Source organism: Agelaius phoeniceus, chromosome 11 (genome assembly GCF_051311805.1).
Source record: "Agelaius phoeniceus isolate bAgePho1 chromosome 11, bAgePho1.hap1, whole genome shotgun sequence".
Taxonomy (NCBI): Eukaryota; Metazoa; Chordata; class Aves; order Passeriformes; family Icteridae; genus Agelaius; species Agelaius phoeniceus.
Window position 1 is genome coordinate 13,368,370 of NC_135275.1, and position 20,366 is coordinate 13,388,735.

The following is a 20,366-nucleotide window of genomic DNA, read 5'->3' on the forward strand; positions in this document are numbered from 1 at the left end:
GGTGCATGTGATATTTTTCTAATTTAGTGCCCAGTGTTCATCTATTGCCTAAGTGCCAAAGATTATCTCTGCTCCTTTTGTGCCTGTTTACTCAGGTTAACTTGGCACTTGGCTTCTTATCCCTGAAAGAGCCACACTGAGAAGTTCTGTCTCACTTTGTTTCTTTGGAAAGCAGCAATGCACAGAGTCCCTGCTATCACTGCCCTCAGAACAAAGGAGTTGTCAGCCACTTAATTGCCTACAAACTTTTTTCTGAGGATCCAACAGCTCCACTGAAATACAAACACCTCAAAGACACTGTAATACTTGACAAAAATTCCCCTCAGGAACCTGGAACATTCAGAAACATCAGTGGCACTGAATTCACTTGTGCAAGCAAGACATGAGAGTGCAATATGGAATTAATGCTGCTGAGCACTCCAGGGTGCTGCCCACAGAGAAAGGCAAGTGTTTAAACATTGCTGGACTTTGTGGCTGCATTACTGACACTACAACCTTTTATGCTTTGGGTGAGGTAGCCAACACAAGGAAAGGGAAAAAAAAACCAACAACCACAGCCACAATCTCATTTGAAAAAAAAAATCTCACAGCCTATCTTTTGCTCAGAAAGACAAACAATGGAGTATAGCTTATCTACAGCAATTAAACAATACTGAACTATTAAATTATTTGTACCTTTGAAGTAATTTTCAAATATTTTAATAGCTGTTCATGTTTGTTTGCTGGTCCATGGTCCAGTCTAACACTGCTACTGAAAAAGTTTTTTATGCCTTCCTGCCCGGGCTGGGGAGAAAAGAATAAGACAAGAATAAAAAACTGACAAGCTGGAGCAACCAATCTTCACAAGCCACAAATTCATTTGAGATCTGCTTACAGCACAGAACAGTTCTCAAATCCAACCAGTGTTAACCAAAAACCAACCAAACAAAACACCACACCACAAAGACACAGGAACTTCCATTGAGGGTAAAAAGTATTTTCTTTTTAATATGCACTTAAGTCACAGTATCTATTTTGAGATCATTACACCAGGTAACAATTTAATGTATCTCAAAGTATTTTACAAGTGCCCATCTATACCTTGAAGGAGAAGGTAATAACCAAAGGAACCCAAAAGCTGTATTTTCAGAGCAAAAATAAAGCCAGTGACCAGCATTCTTTTCATTCATCTTAATCATCAGCTGCACAACACACCATTTTTAAAAATGCAAAAGGCATCACAGTAAGTAAACGAAATCAAAGATGTGCATTTCAACGTTTTCCTGGCAGTCCTGATCTGATGCCAGTAGTAAAATGCAACCATAATCTAGTAAGACCATTTGAAATTATTTTAGAAATTCTAGACCTAGACTATTTTCAATGTCTTGCAGCACTTTGGAAAAAAGAAATCTTAAAGGAAAAACAATCATTTAATGTAATTTCTATTGACAGAACAGAATACATTAAATAAAAAGCAGCTACTGATCAGAACATACTGAAATGAAGACAGACCTGGTGTGCCAGTGGAATTTTAATTGAAAGCTATGTACTTCAAGACATTATTCAAGTCACAACTCAAGGAAAACTTGAGGGTAAAGAACAGCTGTTAAAGTTTTAACTGTGTCCAAAACCAGGTTACACAGTATATACACACACTCACTCTTTTTGCAGTATTTATCTCCAAGGCTGAAGCTCTGAGATTTCTCCTTCAGGAATAAATTATTTATTATGATACAGTGCACAGAATATGGTGAAACATTTCCTCACTACTCAGAAGACAGACACAGTGCAGAAGTCCATGTCTCTGAAAATGAGAAATGGAGACGACAGCCTCCTTGCATCTTCATTAGCTGGATCCCTCCTCTTCTTTGGCAGCAGAGGCCTCCACAGAGGCAGCTTCCAAATCCTTGCTGGACTTCTCATCATTTTCATCCTCTTGAGGGTAAAGATCTGGGTATTTTTGCATGCATTCCTGCATGGCACGGAATTGGTCCACACAGTCTGATCCCTTTATTTCTTCTGAGCTATAGTGGAAACAAGAAAAGGCTGACTTGAACTGCTCCCCACAGGGACCACTAGCCATTCCACCCAGACATGGGCAATTCCAATTGATGTCTCCATTGGGCAATATCAATCCTGAACAAACAAGAGAGAAGAAAAGTTAATGCACCTTCCAAACATTGATTTCACTCAGTGACAGCTGCTGGGCTGCAGGTGTGAACTCAAGCACTTATAATGCCATCTTAGTTCTGCAGCTTCAAGGCTGATAAGCACCTTTCACTTCCCAGCCAGTCTGTTTCTCCCTCTGATCTGTATAATCCTTTAATGGGCACAAGTGAGATTAGTTCTCTATCCATCTCTGAATTAAGTCCTTCTCCCTGGACTACAGACCACTGAGAATATTCTAAGGGAACTGCAAAACAGATGGAAGTCAAGTCAATCGATTTGCCAGACTGTCAGGGGAACAAGCAAGCATTAAAATCATTCCATACAAATAGTAAGACTTTAAATCCAGTATTAAGACTAGAAACCTTTTAAATCAAATAGAATGGATGCTTTTTTCTTCTTGTTTGAAATAAGCTCTGAAAAATAACTCACAACTTTCCCCCTTCAGATTTCAACTGGAAGACCAGAATTGCAAAAACAAAAATCAGTGTATTTGTAAAGATTAAATCATGTGCCACAGAACACAAGGAACAGCAAGCCTCAGAGCAAGCCTGCCTGTCTGGCTGCCAGAAACCAAATTGTACTTCAGAACACAACTGAAAGGAGTTAAGTGTCACTTCAGACTCTAAACTGGAACAGCTGTAAACCTCTGCTCTGGCACAGTTAAAGTCCTGACAGAAATACTTCACTGGTGGACTGGCAAGATGAAGATTTAATGGCATATGTTCTTCTGGATGGCAACTGATTTATACAAAGAAGGTCAAACAACAAGTTGAAGAACTCCTTTCCTCTGATTTCAGAAATTCAATATAACAGACTTGGTCCTGTGGGCTTCCAGAGCCTCTAATGCGTTTCTCTAAGGCAATAAATACATCTCCATTTCCTTTCTCTACTGGGATGAACATACACAAGTATGTTCATCTGTGAAGAACAAGAGAACTACTATGCTATGATCCAAGCTGGTTTCCTCTCCACTTGAACAGTTTGCTCTCCTCCTCTTCAGCAGACTTTTCTAACTTTATCTCCATGCTGAGTTTCTGCAGAAGCTGACAGCATGTGCATAAACCTTAAATTTAAGCACCTTCCCTTTAGAAAGGAGGTATGAAAATACCACTGGCAGGTAAAAAAGTTGAATTAATTCTGATTCAAATATGAAATTATATTTAAAACTTGATACAATTTGACATTACCTAAAATAGTGCCACAGAACTCACTAAACTTATTACTTCTCTTTGTCCTGTGGATTAACAAAGTTCCAGACATATATTTCACTCCCATGCAAACATGCAAATCTTACTGTGAGCTATCCCATAAACAATACATTCTACGGTATCACAAGATCATTGACCTACACCTATTTTATCACTGAAATAGCACCAGTTTCAGAAGTTCTGTGCACAGAAACCATGCTTTAGAAAAACAAAACAAAAACACAGATGACTAAAGCAAGCATTTCCTCATTCATAATCACAGCAGAATTCACACATCAATGAGTAAGTCTATCAGCAAGCTTAGAACACAATTAAATCGGAAACAGATTTCATCCATTGCTCTTCCTGAGTTGCAAGCCTGCAACAGATAGGATCACTATTTTTAATTAAAATTGAATTCAAACGTCTTTCAAATGCAGCCTGAACCTCACTGATCCAGTGAGTCACAATCTACTTGAACCTGCAGTCATGGAAGAAAAAATAACCCTGTTTAGATCACTGTAGATCAAGATTTGTGTGAGCAGTTGACTGCTGACATCTCACAACCTAAAGTCTCCTAGCTCATGGAAACTGCTCATGTCATGGGCAAAGGCATCTAAGCACCTGCATCTGTGTCAACACTTGTCTTTGGACTCGCTGGGATGAAGTCCCACTGCTGTTCTGGGAAGAGTTTCTTCCCTGTAACATGACAAACACATCCAATAACAAGTTTATCTGCCAAGGGTTCACAGTGGAAGATGACAGGAAGCAGGATTGAAAGGGACATCATTAGTCATAGAAACAGTCCTGTACATCTGATCATTCATCAAGTTCTTCCTTACAAGAACATGGAGTTTTGCTTCATCAGTCCCCTCTTGAGACCACTTTAAAACTGTTTATAAAATAAGATGACAGGAACAAGTCTGGAAAAACTGAAGGGAAAGACCAGCAACAATCTGTGTTTGAGGTCCAATTCCATAAGTACTTCTATCCAACTTTCCCATCACAGCTGTAACACTAATAAAAACCACTTTGCATGCATAAAACTCATCATTGCCTTCTTCATATAAGCTTAATAAAATAAAAAATTATTCGAACTGAAGGCAGCCAAGATGTCAGTGAAAACCAGGAATCTTTCATGTTTAAATTCCACCATCTGCAACACATAGGACTAGAAAGATGCTTTACAGTAACAATATTATTTCAAAACCACTGCAAATGAATTCTTAATTTGTTTCCATCAGCCACAGCTGTCAAAAAGCACAGACAGTGAACTGTGATCTTCACTGCAGTATGAAATCCTAACCTGAACTTACTCCAGTTTGTCTGCCTTTCTACTTCCTGTGGCTTTTTTCTTTCAATTTTTTAGCTTAAAGTGAGTCATTGACATTTTGCCTTCCAAAATCACCCAGATGATACAACAACAACAACAAAATATTGACAGAAATAAGAGCAGTACACAACTGGTTTTTATCCTAAGGGAAACAGAACACAAGCTTTCCTGACCAATCTACTGACTCAAGTAGACTGCTCAAGACTAATGTCTGTTAATGTCTGGGACAAAATAAGAATTATCAAAAATTACCAAATACCAAACTAGATGGTTATCTCAAGTATGAAAAAGGCCCCTACAACAAAACAAAACCTCAAACACAAGTTTCAGGTGTATTAGAAAACAATGCAGATTATGGCAGGTCTATATAATGCATCTATTCTTTCCCAGATATGACTGGTTCTCTTTGGCAGAACAGAAAAGATGAAAAGAGTCCTTACAGTTAATTATACAACACAATTTGAACACTGGAAAGCAAGTCTTCTATTCCAAGCAGAAGCTAAATTAGAAAAGCCTACATGTTACATCAGGTACAGGAAAAGTCCTCCCAATTTTCTTTTAAATAAAAGCCATGCAAGCCAGAGCTTCAGCATTTCATCGTATTCCAAACCATTTTACCCATGCCTTTCCTGCCCATAAACCTCACTCCCTACTGCTACATTCTGTGATATGTCCATTTTCTCTCTTCTGATCTAATGCCCTGTAGCCCTGGGTCATTCAAGAGGTTTTTCAGACTTTAAAACACGGCAGTAATTTACCACATACTAAGAAGAAAACTCAACAAACTAACAAAGAAAATCACACAACAAGAAATCCCCACCCAAACCTATTGACAGTACCTAAAGATAGTTTATAGTTTCTCATTTTGAATCCCACAGACACACACTGTCACTGTAAGGTGACATAAAAGCTCCTGGCTTTGCCCCTCTCTTCTCTGATCTAGAGTTGAGGAAGAAAGTGACCTAACATTCTGTAAATACAGGACTGCTAGGAAACAAACCCCATCCCTCTCCTCCTGACCACAGCCCTTCCATGTCCAGCAAAATACACATAACAGCAATAAACTGATATGGCATTTAAACAAATATAAAGTGGTTCTTTTAATTTTGACTAGTTTATTACCCAAATATATGTCACACCAGGAGACCAACAGACTTATCAGTGCAAGTGAGAAAAATTTTTGGATACATAACTGACAACATACAGTTGTAATGAAGGCAGAAAAACAGGCAGATAAATGCAGTAACCCTTCCACACAAATCTATGTACGAAAAAAGTTAATTTTAATGACATTGGAGGGTGTGGTTCAAATTACAGTACGCACCACATCAGCTAACAATGAGACCCTGTGAGCTCCAGCTGCTAAACTGCTTAAATGCTGCCCTCTAAAGGTCTCTGAGACACTTTAGAAAGATTAACTTTCACTTTCTAACTAAGTTTCAAAGAGTCTGAAGAATTGTCTTCAGCTTCAGTTGAGCTGAAACCAATGAAATCCCTTTACACAAAGCAAAGAGACCAAAAGATCTGCAAACACAGAGGAAATTAGAAAAAAATTAACCTAAACTCACATTTTCATGATAATTATTAACCCAGGGCAACATTTATTAAATCATCATTACTGGAAGTATATTTCATTTACCCATTATTTAAAATATACAACCAGAATATTCTAAGTCTTGGCCTCAGAAGTATTCTGCTCTCTTAAGTCTCTATTTGCAGGCTAGATATACTTTGTACAAGAACTGTAATCTTCATAAAAACTTTTATCTTTTCAAGGCACGATGATTACAGTTGAAAACTCAATAATTTTAACTTACCCATCATGTGGCACTTAAAGATATTGATTATATTGCTACCATTATAGTATTAGCCACATTTTAATTTATATTAAATCAGATATTCAGAGATTGCCATATTAGGCAATTTCAGCTGCTCTCAGGCAGGTGAGCAATTCACATCAAAGACAGAGATATGTAACTCACTCCAGCTTCTCTGAAAATTGCATGCTGTTCTTAAAGAGAGGAAAAACTATCATAATTTTCACTTGATTAGGCTTACCTTAAGGAAAAGGTAGCCCTGCATATCTCTGACCACTAACCAAAACTAAAAGCCATCAAGTGATTGATTATCTGAACAGGCCACTAAGAAAAATCACAAGTGTAGAAAAATTACAAGTGTAGAAAAATAAATACTGGAAGAAAATGTGTCATTAGTGATGTCCTAACCTGGCAGTTAAAACTACCAAGGGTCTGGGTATTTACTGCATAACCTGTTGCCCTCAGTCTTTAAATATGCTTAAGTTTTTCTAATTCATGCAGGGTTTGTTTTCTGTTGGATTTCTGTATGATGTAACACCCCTTACTTCTGTTCTTCTGCTCACTACTGACCTTGTTCTTCATAAGGGTCATCTGGGTCATCTGCAACCAGCTCAGCACTGCTCGGTGTCTCATGGTCCTCCTTGGTTGCAAATATTATTCTGTCTTTTCCTACCATGGAGGAGACAAGAAGCAAAAGTTCATAGAAATCTGAGACAGAAAAGAGTCATTTACAAAACTGCTGTACACCACAAGGTAATGAGACTTTCAATGTGATTCAATAATATTGAGAATGAACTGCTGTACTTAACAATTCCCCAAGAATTCTCCAAATAAAGGCCACTATCGTAACTTGGCGTATGAGAAATTAGAATCTCCTGGCCCCTCAGTGTGACCTCAGCCAGCAGATGTTCAGTAACTTAACCTTGCTCGGTAACCATGCATTTAAACACGTCTGAAAAACAGATAAACCTAACACCTTTTAAAAAACAGAAACAGTTTTCTGACAACTCTGCATTGTACTCCAGCAAAGTTTACAATGTAGAATGTTCGGTCATTTGTTATATGAAAGGAGCGAGAAACACATGAACTCTAACCCCGTCACTGCCATATTGTAGGGTTGCATAAGGCAACTTACAGATCTTAACAAAATTAAACAAAGCACAACATAAAGCATAAAAGAGATACACACGTTATGACCATCTCAATACAGTTCATAGTCTATGTCCAAGTTTGTAACTTACAAATGGCATTTAGAACTATTGGCGCTTTTTTCCCAGCCTGAAATTTTACATTCAGCCACTTTGCATGACTTAAGAGAGCAAGAATCTTTATACATATCCATATATATATATATCTGTAGATACAGACATTTATCTACGCAGCTCCCACTTTAAGAGGTGGTCAAGCCTCATAAACACCACCACCTGTACAACATGATACAGGTACAAATAAGCTCGCACTCTACGCACCCTGTCCATCAACCTTCAAAAGGCAAAACCCCACACCTCTGGCCACTCAGCTAGGCTGGGATAAATGTAACCCCTGGGGGCAGCAGGCGCTCCGCGGCTGGGAGCTGCCCTGGCCGCACGCCTCAGCCGCTCCGCGGCCACACGCGGTCCCTGCGGGCACCTCCGGCCGCTCCCGGCCCGCTGCGGGGCCTCGCCGTCCCCATACCCGGGACCGCGCTGCAGCCTCATGACCCCGCCGCCCTTCCCGCCCTCCGTGAGGAGAAAGGTCGCGGCGGGAGGAGAGGCAGCGCTGCCGCCGCCACGCACGGACCGCGGGCGGCTGCCGCGCCTCCTCTCTACTCCGGCTGCGCCTTCCCCTCACGGGCTGCGGGGAGCGGGCAGTCACCCCGCGGCGCACCCACCCCCGGCCGCCTCACGGCGAGCCCGCCCGGCGGGGTGACATTGGGAGCGCACTCGGGCGCACCTTCCTGCCTGCAGTAGGACATGGCGGAGCCGGCCGGTGCCTTCCTCCGCAGCGCGCCGCACACGGGCCCCGCCGCTCCGCTCCTGCCGTCCCGCCAGCACCGCTCGGGCAGCGCCGCGCCGCCGCTCCACGCCGCGACCTCCCGCCTCCGGAAGCGCCTTCCCGGCCCTGAGGCGGCCGCTGACGCACCTCCTGCCGGCCGCGGGGCTCCGCCAGGCCCGGCCCCGCTGCACTACAGCTCCCGCCTGCCCCGCGCCCGGCCGCAGGGCGGAGAGACAGGGAGGCGGGAAGGGAAGGAGGAAGGAAGGGCTTCCCCGCCGCGGCGGGAACTACGCGTCCCGGCGTGCGCTGCTGCGGGCGGGGAGCGGCTCGGGGGCGGGGGAGCCCTGAGGCGGATGAGGGCGCGGCTGGTGCGTGGCTCTGGCGGTCTCTGAGTTGTGGCTCCCGGGGGAGTGAGAGGCTCAGGATGTCGAGGAACGTAAGTGCTGCTCGCTTGGGCCCCGCCGCTGCTCAGCGCTCCGTGCGGCGTCCGCCCGGCTTGGCCCGTTCGCCCCCGATGTGCCCGGGCTGCGGCCAGGGCCCTGTGCCGGTCGCAGCCCGCCAGGCATCTCCAAATGAGCTAGATGAGAGGGACGATGTGTGCTAATGGCTTTACTAATAATTCGATGAGTAAAGTATGGGTGTTAATGTCTTTGAAATGGGTCTTAATGTCTACTGGCTTTGGGCAGCAGCTTGGTTGCCGAGCTGGGACAGCTTGGCTCCTGACACAGAAAGTGGCTCTGCACAAGCCTGAGTTTCTGAACTTTAGGCAGCAGGTTTGTTGCAGAGCCCAGACAACCTAACTCGTGAAACAGAAAGTGGGTGTCCACAAGCCTGAACTTCCGAACTTTGGGGTAAAACAGTAGGTTCAAGAGGGGGATCTGTGGGAGGTGGTTCGGCAAGGCTCTGTCTGCCTTCCGAGTACCTCAGCCGATGGGGAAAGGAAGAGGGCAGCGTGCGGCTGCGAGTGTAGGACGGAAGGAGACTGTGCCCTCCGAAACCTCGAGAGAGAAAACCCCGCGAGTGTGTGCCCCAGTGGACTCTCTCCCTTTATTCGAATAAAATTGCAGGACTTCTCTGCTTCCTCTGTGAACACTGGCTTTTTGTAGCGTGATTTTCCGTACACAGAGAAGTGCCATGCCCTGCCTTGGCTGTGTGCGTGCGCTGAAGTTGGATTTGGTAACTCCCCACAAGCTGTGTATGCACAGATAAACCCCTGGGCTCTCATGTTAGCCCCGTGCCTTGTTTTGAGTTGTTGTTACCCTGGATATAATTATTTTAGACTGTGCAGGCACTTTTTTTACTGGTGAGGTGAATCATAATTTGTTATTTATAGCAGTGTTTTAGCTGGTAAGGAATTCAGGGCTATTACTCAATTTGTCATGGCCTGAATGCAGGGTGTGGACTCCAAATACAGAACCTGGATGCAGACCGAAGAAAGCTTGAACATATAGAAGCACTATAATAGAAATTGAGGTTTTTTCCTAGCAGGCTGGAATTTTATTTATTGAATGTGTTTCTGGTATCAAAAGTGTGATAAGGTATTTTATAAGTGTGGGAAAGTTTTTGTCCAAGGCAAGAGGTTCTGCGCTGTAGGGCAGCAGTACTAACAAAGCTAGAAGACTTGTTTTGAAACTGAATCCTTTCCCCTTTCACACCAATATTGCACTTTTGGTTTATTTTCAACAGTTCTCTGACCCAGGCAGCAGAAAAGAGCATGTTAAAGTCACAAGTGAGCCCAAACCAGGGTTCCTGGAGCGGCTCAGTGAGACTTCTGGAGGCATGTTGATTGGACTTGTGACATTTCTTCTGGCTTTCTATGTTCTTTTTACCAATGAAGTAAGTGCAATACTGTCAGTGTTTGTGCACAGCATTTTTACTTGATCCATGAGAGGAGGAGGTTCTGTCTGGGGACCTGGTGCTTATGCTTGGGATATAACAGAAAAGTGAAATCACAGGCCACAGGTAGTATTTCTCTGGAACTAGGCAGAGTAGAGACAGTAGCAGTGTGTGATGAGAGATAAGATCCAAAGCTTGTAAACTGATGATGAAACAGCCTGTGGTAAGAGGGTTGCATGAGCCAGCCCTCTTTTTTCTTGAGATAACAAAAGGTCCTCATTTCTAGTGGTGTTATAAGTACTTTAAAGAAATACATACCCCATGTTGCAAAATTGGAGTAGTTATTTATTTGTTTTTTCTCAGTATTATTTCTTGGGTTTAGATACAATTAAAAAAAAGTAAACCAGGAATCTTAAGACCCTACCATTGAAAACATGCTTGTTTTGGCAATTTTGGAGTGGAGAGCAGAATTCTGTGGATTTTCACTTAGAGACTTCTTTTCATACCTCTACAAGAGGAAAAATAACTACTTCAAATTTTGATGACTTTGCAGAAAAAAAGCCCATTGGGATATGATGGTGAGGCAGGGAAGACTGCCAAGGAGTCAATATAGGTGTGTGGAAAATGAACCGCAATTTGTATAATTTTTTGCAGTTATGCAGGAATGATGAACAAGGTAAGAGCTGCAGAGCAGTAAGTTTGGATCCATGTAGGAAGAATCTAGGTCTGTTTGAGAAGCTTAGTTGATGTTAATGGTCCTGCAGCCTGGCTAAGAAGTACTGCCCCAAACTGGCTCAGACAGAGAATGGAGAAGTACAAGTGTGTTTCCAAAATATGCCTTGGGCTGAATATACAAGCATTCCTTGTAGTCATCAATTCACTTGTCTGCTAACCTGGTTCACAAAATGCTACTGTGATGTTGATTCTCCACAAGCTGATTTCTGTTTTCTTTGTTGCAGGGACGAGCTTTAAGGACAGCCAAGTCTCTTGATGAGGGGCTTTCTCTTGTGGTCCCTCTTGACAGCATCCACAGCATCTCTCAGCAGAATGAGGGGAGACTGGTGCACTTGGCTGGAGCTCTGAGTACATCCAAGGTAAAGAAAATAGTATCTTGAAGATACGAGTATTTCAAGCTTGGAGGGAAGGAAAAGTCTTTGCCAATAAAGTTTTGTTTGATATCCAGGAAAAGACACATGGCTTTTCCCCTCCTCTATGCATTGGCAGCTACTACTCAAGCTCTGGTTCTTGGCCTGGAACCAGGGAGATGCTGAACGGCCTTGCACCCCCTTCTTCAAGCCAAGCTCTAGCTGTGTTTACCCTCAAGCTGCCTTTTGTGGATAATTTCAATTGCCATTTGTGGAGGGAACCTGTTGTGTGTTATGATATTGTTAAGTCTTCAGGCTCTTGCAGCACAGGAGCTCTGCAAGTTTTTACTTTTCAGTAGTGGTGACATTTTCCATGGTCCACCCACATTGCTGAAGGTAACACAGCACCTTTCAGCAAAAACACTGAGAACTGTAAACCCATAGTCAGCAGTTCTAGTTTCATTCTTCACTATGACAATAACTTTTGATTTTGATTCTTCAGGTCAGATTTGCCAGAGACATTCCTTTTTGTCTTTCATACCATTTATACTGTGTTCACCTGTGTGTGAGATAGTGCTAGCTGTGACACATGTAAATAGTAACTGTGAGATATGTAAATAGGTTCAGTAGTAAAAGTGCAGTGTTTGAGGTTGTGAGGTACAGCATTTAGACTGACTTGCATTTTCTTGAATTCTTGTTCAGCCTTTGTTTGACCCCAGCTATGGGCTCTCCATCCAAGCTGTCAAACTCAAGCGTAACGTGGAAATGTACCAGTGGGTTGAATATGAAGATTCCAAGTAAGTGAAAGTAATCTTTAAAAGTAGTTTGAGGCTGTTGTGTTACCAAGATCCTATCACAATTTTTTTCCTTTCCTTATACCAAAGGGGAAAAAAGAAACCAAATAAAAATCCCTCTTCATAGCCAGAGAATTCTAGAGCTCTTGGATTTTTTTTCCTTTAGAGAATCACTTTAATTTCCTTGAGAGATGTTAACTGCTGTGCTAATAGTTGCAACCCAAATAGGGAAAACCTTCTTGCTATTGCTAATAATTCCACTGATGGTAGTATGTATTATGTAGGTGTGACTGCACAGAATTTATGTTCCAAATGTCTTTCATGTCATAGAAAAAAAAAAAGGTCAGAGGTAGTGAAGGTGTGAAAAATAATTTCTCAGTTTTAGCATGCTTATGGTGCAGCATCTGTTAGAGACTTGATTTGGCCATTTTATCTCACTGTATTTAATTCTGGTTGTTCCTCATCAATCTAGTTGGCACCTCCTTGTTCAAAATGTGAGAATAAAAAGGCTGTGGCTGTTGAGCATTTGTGTACAGTTTTTTCCTGGTAAAGAAAAATCTCTGTCTTCAGAACAGGTAGTTCAGAGAAGAGTTAGGTGATGTATAAAGATACATCTATGTTGCCAGAGATCTGTCTGTGCATTTCATTGGTGAAGTGTATTCTGCCCTGAGCAGGGGTGTGTGTGCACTGGTTTGGTTCTCATCCCAGCCCTTTTTCTCTGCAGGGAATATGAGGAGGATGGTGAGATTAAGAAAGAGACAAAGTATTCATACAGTAAGTTGATCAACAGAAAGTCCCTTTTATGCATGTAACTTTGAACTTTTATGTGTGTGTGTACTTTGTTTATTTTTGTAAAACCTTTATTTTCTTCTTGGGAAAGAAAGGAATGTGAAGAAATAAGCAGAAATTCTCTTTTCTAAACAAATGACAGAACCTCCCTTTCCTGAGGTAACTGAGGTGAAAAGAGATGTGCTGTCAGCAAGCAAGGGCTACAGAAAATCTTAGACTGTTTTGAAACCCCTAAAAGTTCAGAGGAACATCCAGAGATAGGATGCTTCAGAAATAGGGCCCATAAGGTCCTCAGTGACCAGAAATGGGCAGTGATGGGAGTATGTTTGAAGCTACACCTGAGATTACACTTTAGGCATGGAGTAATTGGGAATATGTCAGCTGTGAGCAGAGGAGAATAGACAGTGAAAAGCAGGTTAGCTCCAGCCTGGAAGGGAGCCTGTTGAGAGCCTGTTTAGATGTTGATACCAGCCAGTGAAAACCACCAGCACCTTCTGATGTGCCCTGTGGCTTTTGCCAAGTGCTTTTTTGGCAGGAGCAGAACTGAGTGCGTTATTCTGATCTACCCAGTGGCAGAAAAGCACTCTGAGTCATTGTGTGTTTGGAGATTGGTCTCTGTGCTTCATTTATCTCTGATCAAAGCACATGGATGTGTATGTGGGTGTGCAGCAGTTTCTGGGTGTGATCATATAAAACTACTCAGCTGCGTGAAGCATGGGGACCCTGTGCCATGGAGGCACATAAGGGGCAAAGCTGGTGGTTGTGAGCCATGAAAAACAGGCTCACAGTGATAGGGAACAAAAAGAAATGCCATCTAAAAAATCAGCTGTCTTCTCAAGACTGATGGACTCTGTCCCATAAATGTCTATGTATGCCAGCCATGGACCCACATAGCTGCTTGATTACTCTCCCCTCAGCAGGACTGGGCAAGAAATTGGGAATGACAAGAGTGAAGGACAAGTTGAAAGAAAGATAGGGAGGTGGCTTTCCAATTACCATTATGGGCAAAACAGATTTTCCTTGGGGAAAGTTTATCGTCAGTTAAAATAAATATTTAATTACTGACTTGGGTATTGGCAAAACACATTTGGACGGAACCTTTCCTGGGCTCAAGTTCACTCCAGACTCCTCTCCCTTTTCCCCCTGCTCCTTGTTATCACAAAGCCAGCTTGTTCCCAAAGAGCGGAGCTAGGAATCAAAGCCTGATCGTGGAAGATGCCAACAAAAAAGCTGAGCAAAGCTGAGTTACAATTTTATCCCAAAAATACCTTTTTTCATCCTAAATCCTGCCATTCCCTGCTAACATGCTAGGAGGAGGGATCTATGTATCAGTACAGACTATGACAGACATTGATGTAGACAGTATTACTAGAAGTGTAACCTAGAACTGAATGATTGAGAGGTGTCTTCAGTAACTGAGATCTGAGTGTCCTTTACTCAACCTTATCATCCTGTTTAGATACAGAGTGGAAATCAGAAGTTGTGAACAGCAGAAACTTTGATCGAGAAATTGGACACAAGAACCCGAGGTGAGGAGGTCCCATCTGGCACAGTCCCTCTGAATTCTCTCACTGGATCTGATCAAGTATGAGAGCTAAATGACTGATTTCATAACAGAGTGCAGTAGATGGAAACTGCTGTTCTTTTGATAGCTGGGAGAAGGAAGGCATAAAGAAATTAGAGCAGCTCCAAGAATGATGCCTTAACTTATTTTAATGGCTCCAACAGTACGCAGTCTAGACAGTCTCTTGATGGATTTGTTTTCACATCATGACAGTCATTTAGCTCTTTGAGTTTCCCATGACAGTCATTTAGCTCTTTGAGTTTCTCCTGATATTTGCCACAGTACCTTTTCTGTTCTATATATTACATACTGCCAATCAAGAATTTGATCATAATTCTGGGACTAATCAGGGACTCTCTCTGTTCCTCAGTGCCATGGCTGTGGAGTCTTTCACTGCTGTTTCTCCTAACGTCCAGGTTGGCAGCTTTGTTCTTTCCAAGGGTAAGGGTTGTTTTGTACTGGCTTTGTGTCTGCTGTTGCATCAGCAGTGGACTTTGGTTCTTTCCACAATAGCTGTCATGTCTAGTGATAATCAGGAAGCCAGCCAGTAAATTGGCCATTCCAGGTTAGACACTGGGCCTCAGCTTGGTGCTTTGTTCTGCTTAGGTCTCGTGGATAAAATTGATAATTTCAAGCAGCTGAGCTTGTCACACCTGGAGGATCCCCATGCTGATGTTACCCGAAGAGAAAATTATTTCTATCACAGCGACAACCCCAGGCGTCCAGAAGTAAGATGGCAAAGATAAACTAAAGCAGTGATTACCTGTGTGTGACAAAGGAATTGGGGCATGTCTCATTTCTGTTGAAATGTATAGAAAATGGAGTGCAGACCATCACATAGGATGACTCCCTTAGTGCAGCCCTAGAGAATGAGTGCTTCTCTTGCAGAAAGCTTCCAGTCCACTCCTTGATTCTCTGTCTTCTCAAGTCTGCTATGCTTTTAACTGGAAAGGGATGGTGCAGGGAGGTGGGTTCCACCTCTGCTTTGCTGTATTGAGGAGTACAAACAGCTTGTTTTGCCAAAAGATGGAATGATGAGGGATGAATAAAGCATATCATGTGCTCCTGCAGCTTAATCAGAGGGGATATTACAAAACAACATTTGAGCTCTCGTGTTTCAGTGGCCAGCTAGCCCTGAAAAAAGGACAGCTTGGAAATCATTCTGGCTATATCTCTTGCTTGACATAAATTTTCAGAAAAAGTGTTGATAAATAAAGGATGTTCCTGTGCTGAGTTGTCTTTCCTGTGACTCCCCTCACTCTTTTTTGACTCCAATCTTCTCTTGTTTGTAGGTGGGAGACCTTCGTGTCTCTTTCTTCTATGCAGGTTTGAGTGGAGATGATCCCCATTTGGGCTCTGCTGATAGGGTGAGTCTTCAGCTGTTTCTGTATTTTGCAACTCTCTTTTCCAACTCAGAAATCAGTAAATATTTTTCCCTCTCTTCCAAGGTGACTGTGATTGCTCGGCAGCGAGGTGATCAGCTGGTTCCATATCATACCAAGTCTGGAGATGTTCTGGAGATTCTGTACCCTGGGGACCTCTCTGTGGAGGTGAGATACCACACTCTTCTAGTGAGGGCTTAAAACTTGAGGAGGTAGTGCAGAAGCAGCAGAGGATGAAGCTCTTGGTCTCCTTCAGACCTGCTCCAGAGGAGGAGATACTCATATAAACATTGGTTTTTCTCTCTCTTTCTTGGACAACAGGTTGTAGACCATGTCTGCTTCCAGGTTTCAGCACATTCTGACTGTTTTCTTTAAAGATTGTTTCTGTGCCCTCTCATTTTGTTTTTATTTGCTCCTTGATTGTTTCCCACTTACACATGCAAGCACACACTTTTGAACAGGTCACATGTAAAAATAGTAAAAATCAGGGTTTAATTAAATAAACCATTAGAGTTATTCTCTCTTCAGCTCCTAATAACAGGAGTTTAGGCTTGTTTGAAATGTTTATTACTATTCTGGCTGAGAAAGAACCTTCAGGCAGAGCATTATGCTTCAATAAATCCTGCATGCTCCAGCAATTTGGTGATTCATTTACTTCTTTTAGTAGGTTTGTTTCCGTTAATGATTGTTCCATGCCCTGCTGCAAAGAAAAGCAGATGTCAGGAGTTTACAGGTGCTTCCAAAAGCAGTTAGAAAGCCTTTGTTCTGACTTGAAAGAGTAGCAGTAGAATCAACCCTCTGCTGTAAGCTCCAAATCTTCATTAGACAGACTTTTATTTCATTGAAAATGAACTGGTTACAAACAAATAATGCATTGAGTACTTGTATGTGCAAATAATCAATCAGAATTTGTGCAGAGATGCTTTGCTTTGCCTGATGAAATGCACACATGCCTTTTAGATTTCTTCCCTGCATCCAGCTTGCTCTCTTTCACACACCTTGCCCTCAGCCATCAGTTGGATATTGCCTATTCTTTCTTCCTTCAGAGTGAAGTCAGACTCTTCCTTCTTTATGACAGTTACTTATTAGTGTCTTCTTTTCCACAGTAAGGAGAATGTGTCCAATTGTAGCAAAACCTGGGTGCTTTCTGCCTGTGGGTAGTGTTGAATGGTGCTTTTTAGGTTGTTTTAATTATGAAAAGTGCCAGTTTCCCCTATGCTGCACTGTTCAATCTATTGCAGTGTACTGCCATATTGCACAGACCTTACAGAATGAGCTGCAATGTATTTTCTGCAAGAGAAATTGTGCTCCTAAAATGCTCTTGGCTCTGCTTGGCTCATAATGTACTGGAATTAAGAGGATCTTGAAAAAGAGCAAGAAACAGGCTGCAAGTGATGGTGTTTGCTTTCAGGAGGTGTTTCAGAAGGAGCAGGAGAGTAACACCATGAAGACCTGGGCCCTCCGTGCAGCTGGCTGGCTCTCAATGTTTGTGGGCATCAGCCTGATGACCAGGATCTTTTACACTTTAGGTAAGTTTTTCACAGACAGGTAAAATGATCTAGGAACAAGATCATAACCTCCAGAGGGTTAATTCATTTGGAGATCAGAAAAAACCTGATTTGAACTCAGATTTGATTTGATCTGAAAAGTCACTGTAGGCAACTGCAGGTAAACTGGACCCCAAAACCAAGTGGTTGCTTTGCAAACATTAAGAAAAGCCCACACAAATATCTTTTACCAGTCTCAGAAGATCCCAGCCCAGTGCTTACCAAAATGAAAAGCTGAGGCATGTGTTGGGCTGGTTCTTTCAAATCTAACTCAAGGTGCTGCAATACAAATACTTTCTGCACCCACACACAACTGGTCCCCTCAACAGGTCCTAATCTGAAGTTGTATTGAAATACATTTTTGTGTCTGGTTATTCTACACTATTGTAAACAAACAGCAAAAAATATAAATATAAATTCTTTTACTATAGGAGATGCTGGAGTAAAACCAGAAAAACAGGACAATGCCTCAAACTTGCATAAACTTCAGATATCAAAGACATCATTCACTTTGCAGCTGTGAACCATTTTTTTTACTGATTTATTTATCCATATATATGCTGCTCCAAGATTTATTGTTGCCAGAAAGGAATTCTTGTGCTAGCAGCTTGTGTCAGTTGCCCTAGACTTGTTCTACAGCTGCAGGGTTGTCTGTCTCCTCTACCTCTCAAGCCTTGGACAAATCTTCAGACTTCATTTTGGATTATTTCCTATGTGAAGAGATGAGGATAGCATTGCCTTATATGTTTAGGTGTTGCTCAGTGATCAAGTGTCTTGATGATGCTCTGCTGAAATGCCTAATCCAGTGCTCTTGATAAATAGTTTGAGTCTGTCTTATGATTGCAGCTGTTAGGGTGCAGATCCTAGGCATGAATCAGACTTCTTTTTAAACTCATCTTGCCAACTGCTGCCTGCCATGTTTAATTCTCCCTACAGTGGACTGGTTTCCTGTTGTGAGGGACCTGGTGAGCGTTGGCCTGAAGGTGTTTGCAGTGTGTGTGGCCAGCTCACTGTCCCTGCTGACCATCTCTGTGGGCTGGCTCTTCTACCGCCCGCTCTGGGCCCTGCTCCTGATGCTGCTCTCTGCTGTCCCCATCCTGGTGGCCAGATCCCGTGTTCTGCCCAAGAAGCAGCAGTGACAAGGAGGTGCTCAGGTCTTGAGCTGAATCCTGGTTAGAACCTTCCCAAGTGCATTTCTGCCCGGTTCCTGCAGCAAGCTTACAGCAAATCACAGCTCAGCAGCGAGCACTGAAAGCTGGGGAGGGGGCTTGGATGTGATTATTGGTACATGTTATCCACAGGACTATGGGATGCTGTTTGTGGGAAGTCAGTGACACCAGCTTTGGGGAAAAAAAGCATTTTAGGTGTGGGTATTGATGGTAAGTTAGTGAACAAGCAGATTTATACCTCTTTCTGCTTAGTAATTCCCCCTGATTTGAGAACTGGCAAGTCCTTGCTGGGTGGGGCACCTTGTGTGCTTTGGAGAAAGTGCCAGCTGCATCCCATGGACTCTTGTTAGATGTCCTTGGGAAATGCGTGTGCCTGCCTGCCTCTGACAAACCCTCCCTCTGCTGCCTTTCCTGGTTTGCACAGTCAGGAACACTCCTTTGGCTGATGTGTTTGGCAGTGCATGTGTTCAAAGGGAAAACATAGCTTAGGTGAATTCCACAGAATACTCATGTAAACCTTCTGCTTTTGGACTGAGGATTTTCAAAGTCATTGATGCAATGAGTGGCCAGGTTAGCAGTGCTCTGAGGTTGGGCAGATTTATCAGGACACATTGATTTCCCCCAGGTTTTAAGTGTCTGAACTTGTTCTTGGTTAAGCATCCAAAATTATAGCCTGGACTATATCAGAACTGTTTCAAAAAATTCACTTCACATTGCACTTAAAGGGATACTCACAGGTCATTCGCGTGTAAATAAAAACCTACTGCCTTGAAACAACATTGACTTTTATAACTGAACATGTAGTCTAGAAATAGTTGGGGTTTTTTTGCTGTGTATACTGTTCCTTGCTTTAATTTCACTTAGTAAGGACAATGAACATACTCTGTGAAATTAAGTAATGGAAACATTTTTGCCTGGTTAGTTTTCATAGATTTTAGTAGCCTAAATTGGTAGTTTTGTATCTTGTTAGAGGAATGCCTTGTAGTGTTGTGATGGCTCATGTTTATCTGCTGTAACCAGTACTTGAGGTTAGAGACACCCTTAAGTCTCTCCAGTCTGGCTTCCAGATGGAGCCCCCTACACTACTGTTTTGGGGTTTTTGTAAGTATACACAGTTCAGTACAAAAAGAATGTTTTCTATTATGAAATCTATTCATGACCATCAGAGGAGTGTTCTCTGTACCAAAGGAATTTGACTTGAACATACATAGAAGCAAACGTTTGCTAGAAGTGATATTGAAATAGAAATCTGAGTTAGAAATCATAAATGTTTTGAGAATTTGTAATGACTTTTTTAGTCCTAATTACTTTCATTCTTTTAGTATTTGAATATTGTCAATTTGGTCTCACAGCTCTGTCCTGGTAAAGCAGGAGCAGGGAGTGAAAGGGCAGGTTCAGGAGCTGGCCTTGTGCCTCCCTGTACATGGCACTAGTGCTGCACAGCTTTCCTGCTGCTCAGCAACACCTGCTCATGCTCCAGCAGTCAGGAATTGTGCTCCACAGGGGAGAGAAACTGTTTTTGAACTGCTGCTGTTTTGCCCATGCTGCAGAACACTAACCAGCATTACTTATTGGAAATGAAGTGACAATTTTCTACAGAAGTGCTGAGCTTTTATATATTTAATAAAATACTGTTTTCAAAAGGTTGGTCTGTAGGCTTTATTATTAAATTCAAGTATTGCATGTTTTATATCCAGGAATAATGTAATGTCCAGGTAGTTTGTAGCTTCCACAAGAACTA

General features: G+C 42.3%; 2 protein-coding genes across 2 annotated transcripts; one reads left to right on the plus strand and one right to left on the minus strand.

The window, feature by feature from the left end:
• Positions 1-960: 960 nt before the first annotated feature.
• On the minus strand, positions 961-8,548 carry CHCHD4 (coiled-coil-helix-coiled-coil-helix domain containing 4). The gene is made up of 3 exons (XM_054640206.2): positions 8,418-8,548; positions 7,056-7,154; positions 961-2,115 (listed from the first exon to the last, which is right to left on the minus strand). Exons 1-3 carry the CDS (start codon positions 8,437-8,439, stop codon positions 1,826-1,828), a joined length of 411 nt encoding a protein of 136 aa, XP_054496181.1. The 5' UTR covers positions 8,440-8,548; the 3' UTR covers positions 961-1,825.
• Positions 8,549-8,761: 213 nt separating this feature from the next.
• On the plus strand, positions 8,762-20,268 carry TMEM43 (transmembrane protein 43). Its single transcript, XM_054640205.2, has 12 exons — positions 8,762-8,895; positions 10,146-10,295; positions 11,255-11,389; positions 12,083-12,177; positions 12,899-12,948; positions 14,423-14,492; positions 14,898-14,968; positions 15,134-15,255; positions 15,820-15,894; positions 15,976-16,077; positions 17,321-17,438; positions 18,393-20,268. Exons 1-12 carry the CDS (start codon positions 8,884-8,886, stop codon positions 18,593-18,595), a joined length of 1,203 nt encoding a protein of 400 aa, XP_054496180.2. The 5' UTR covers positions 8,762-8,883; the 3' UTR covers positions 18,596-20,268.
• The last annotated feature ends 98 nt before the right edge of the window (positions 20,269-20,366 follow it).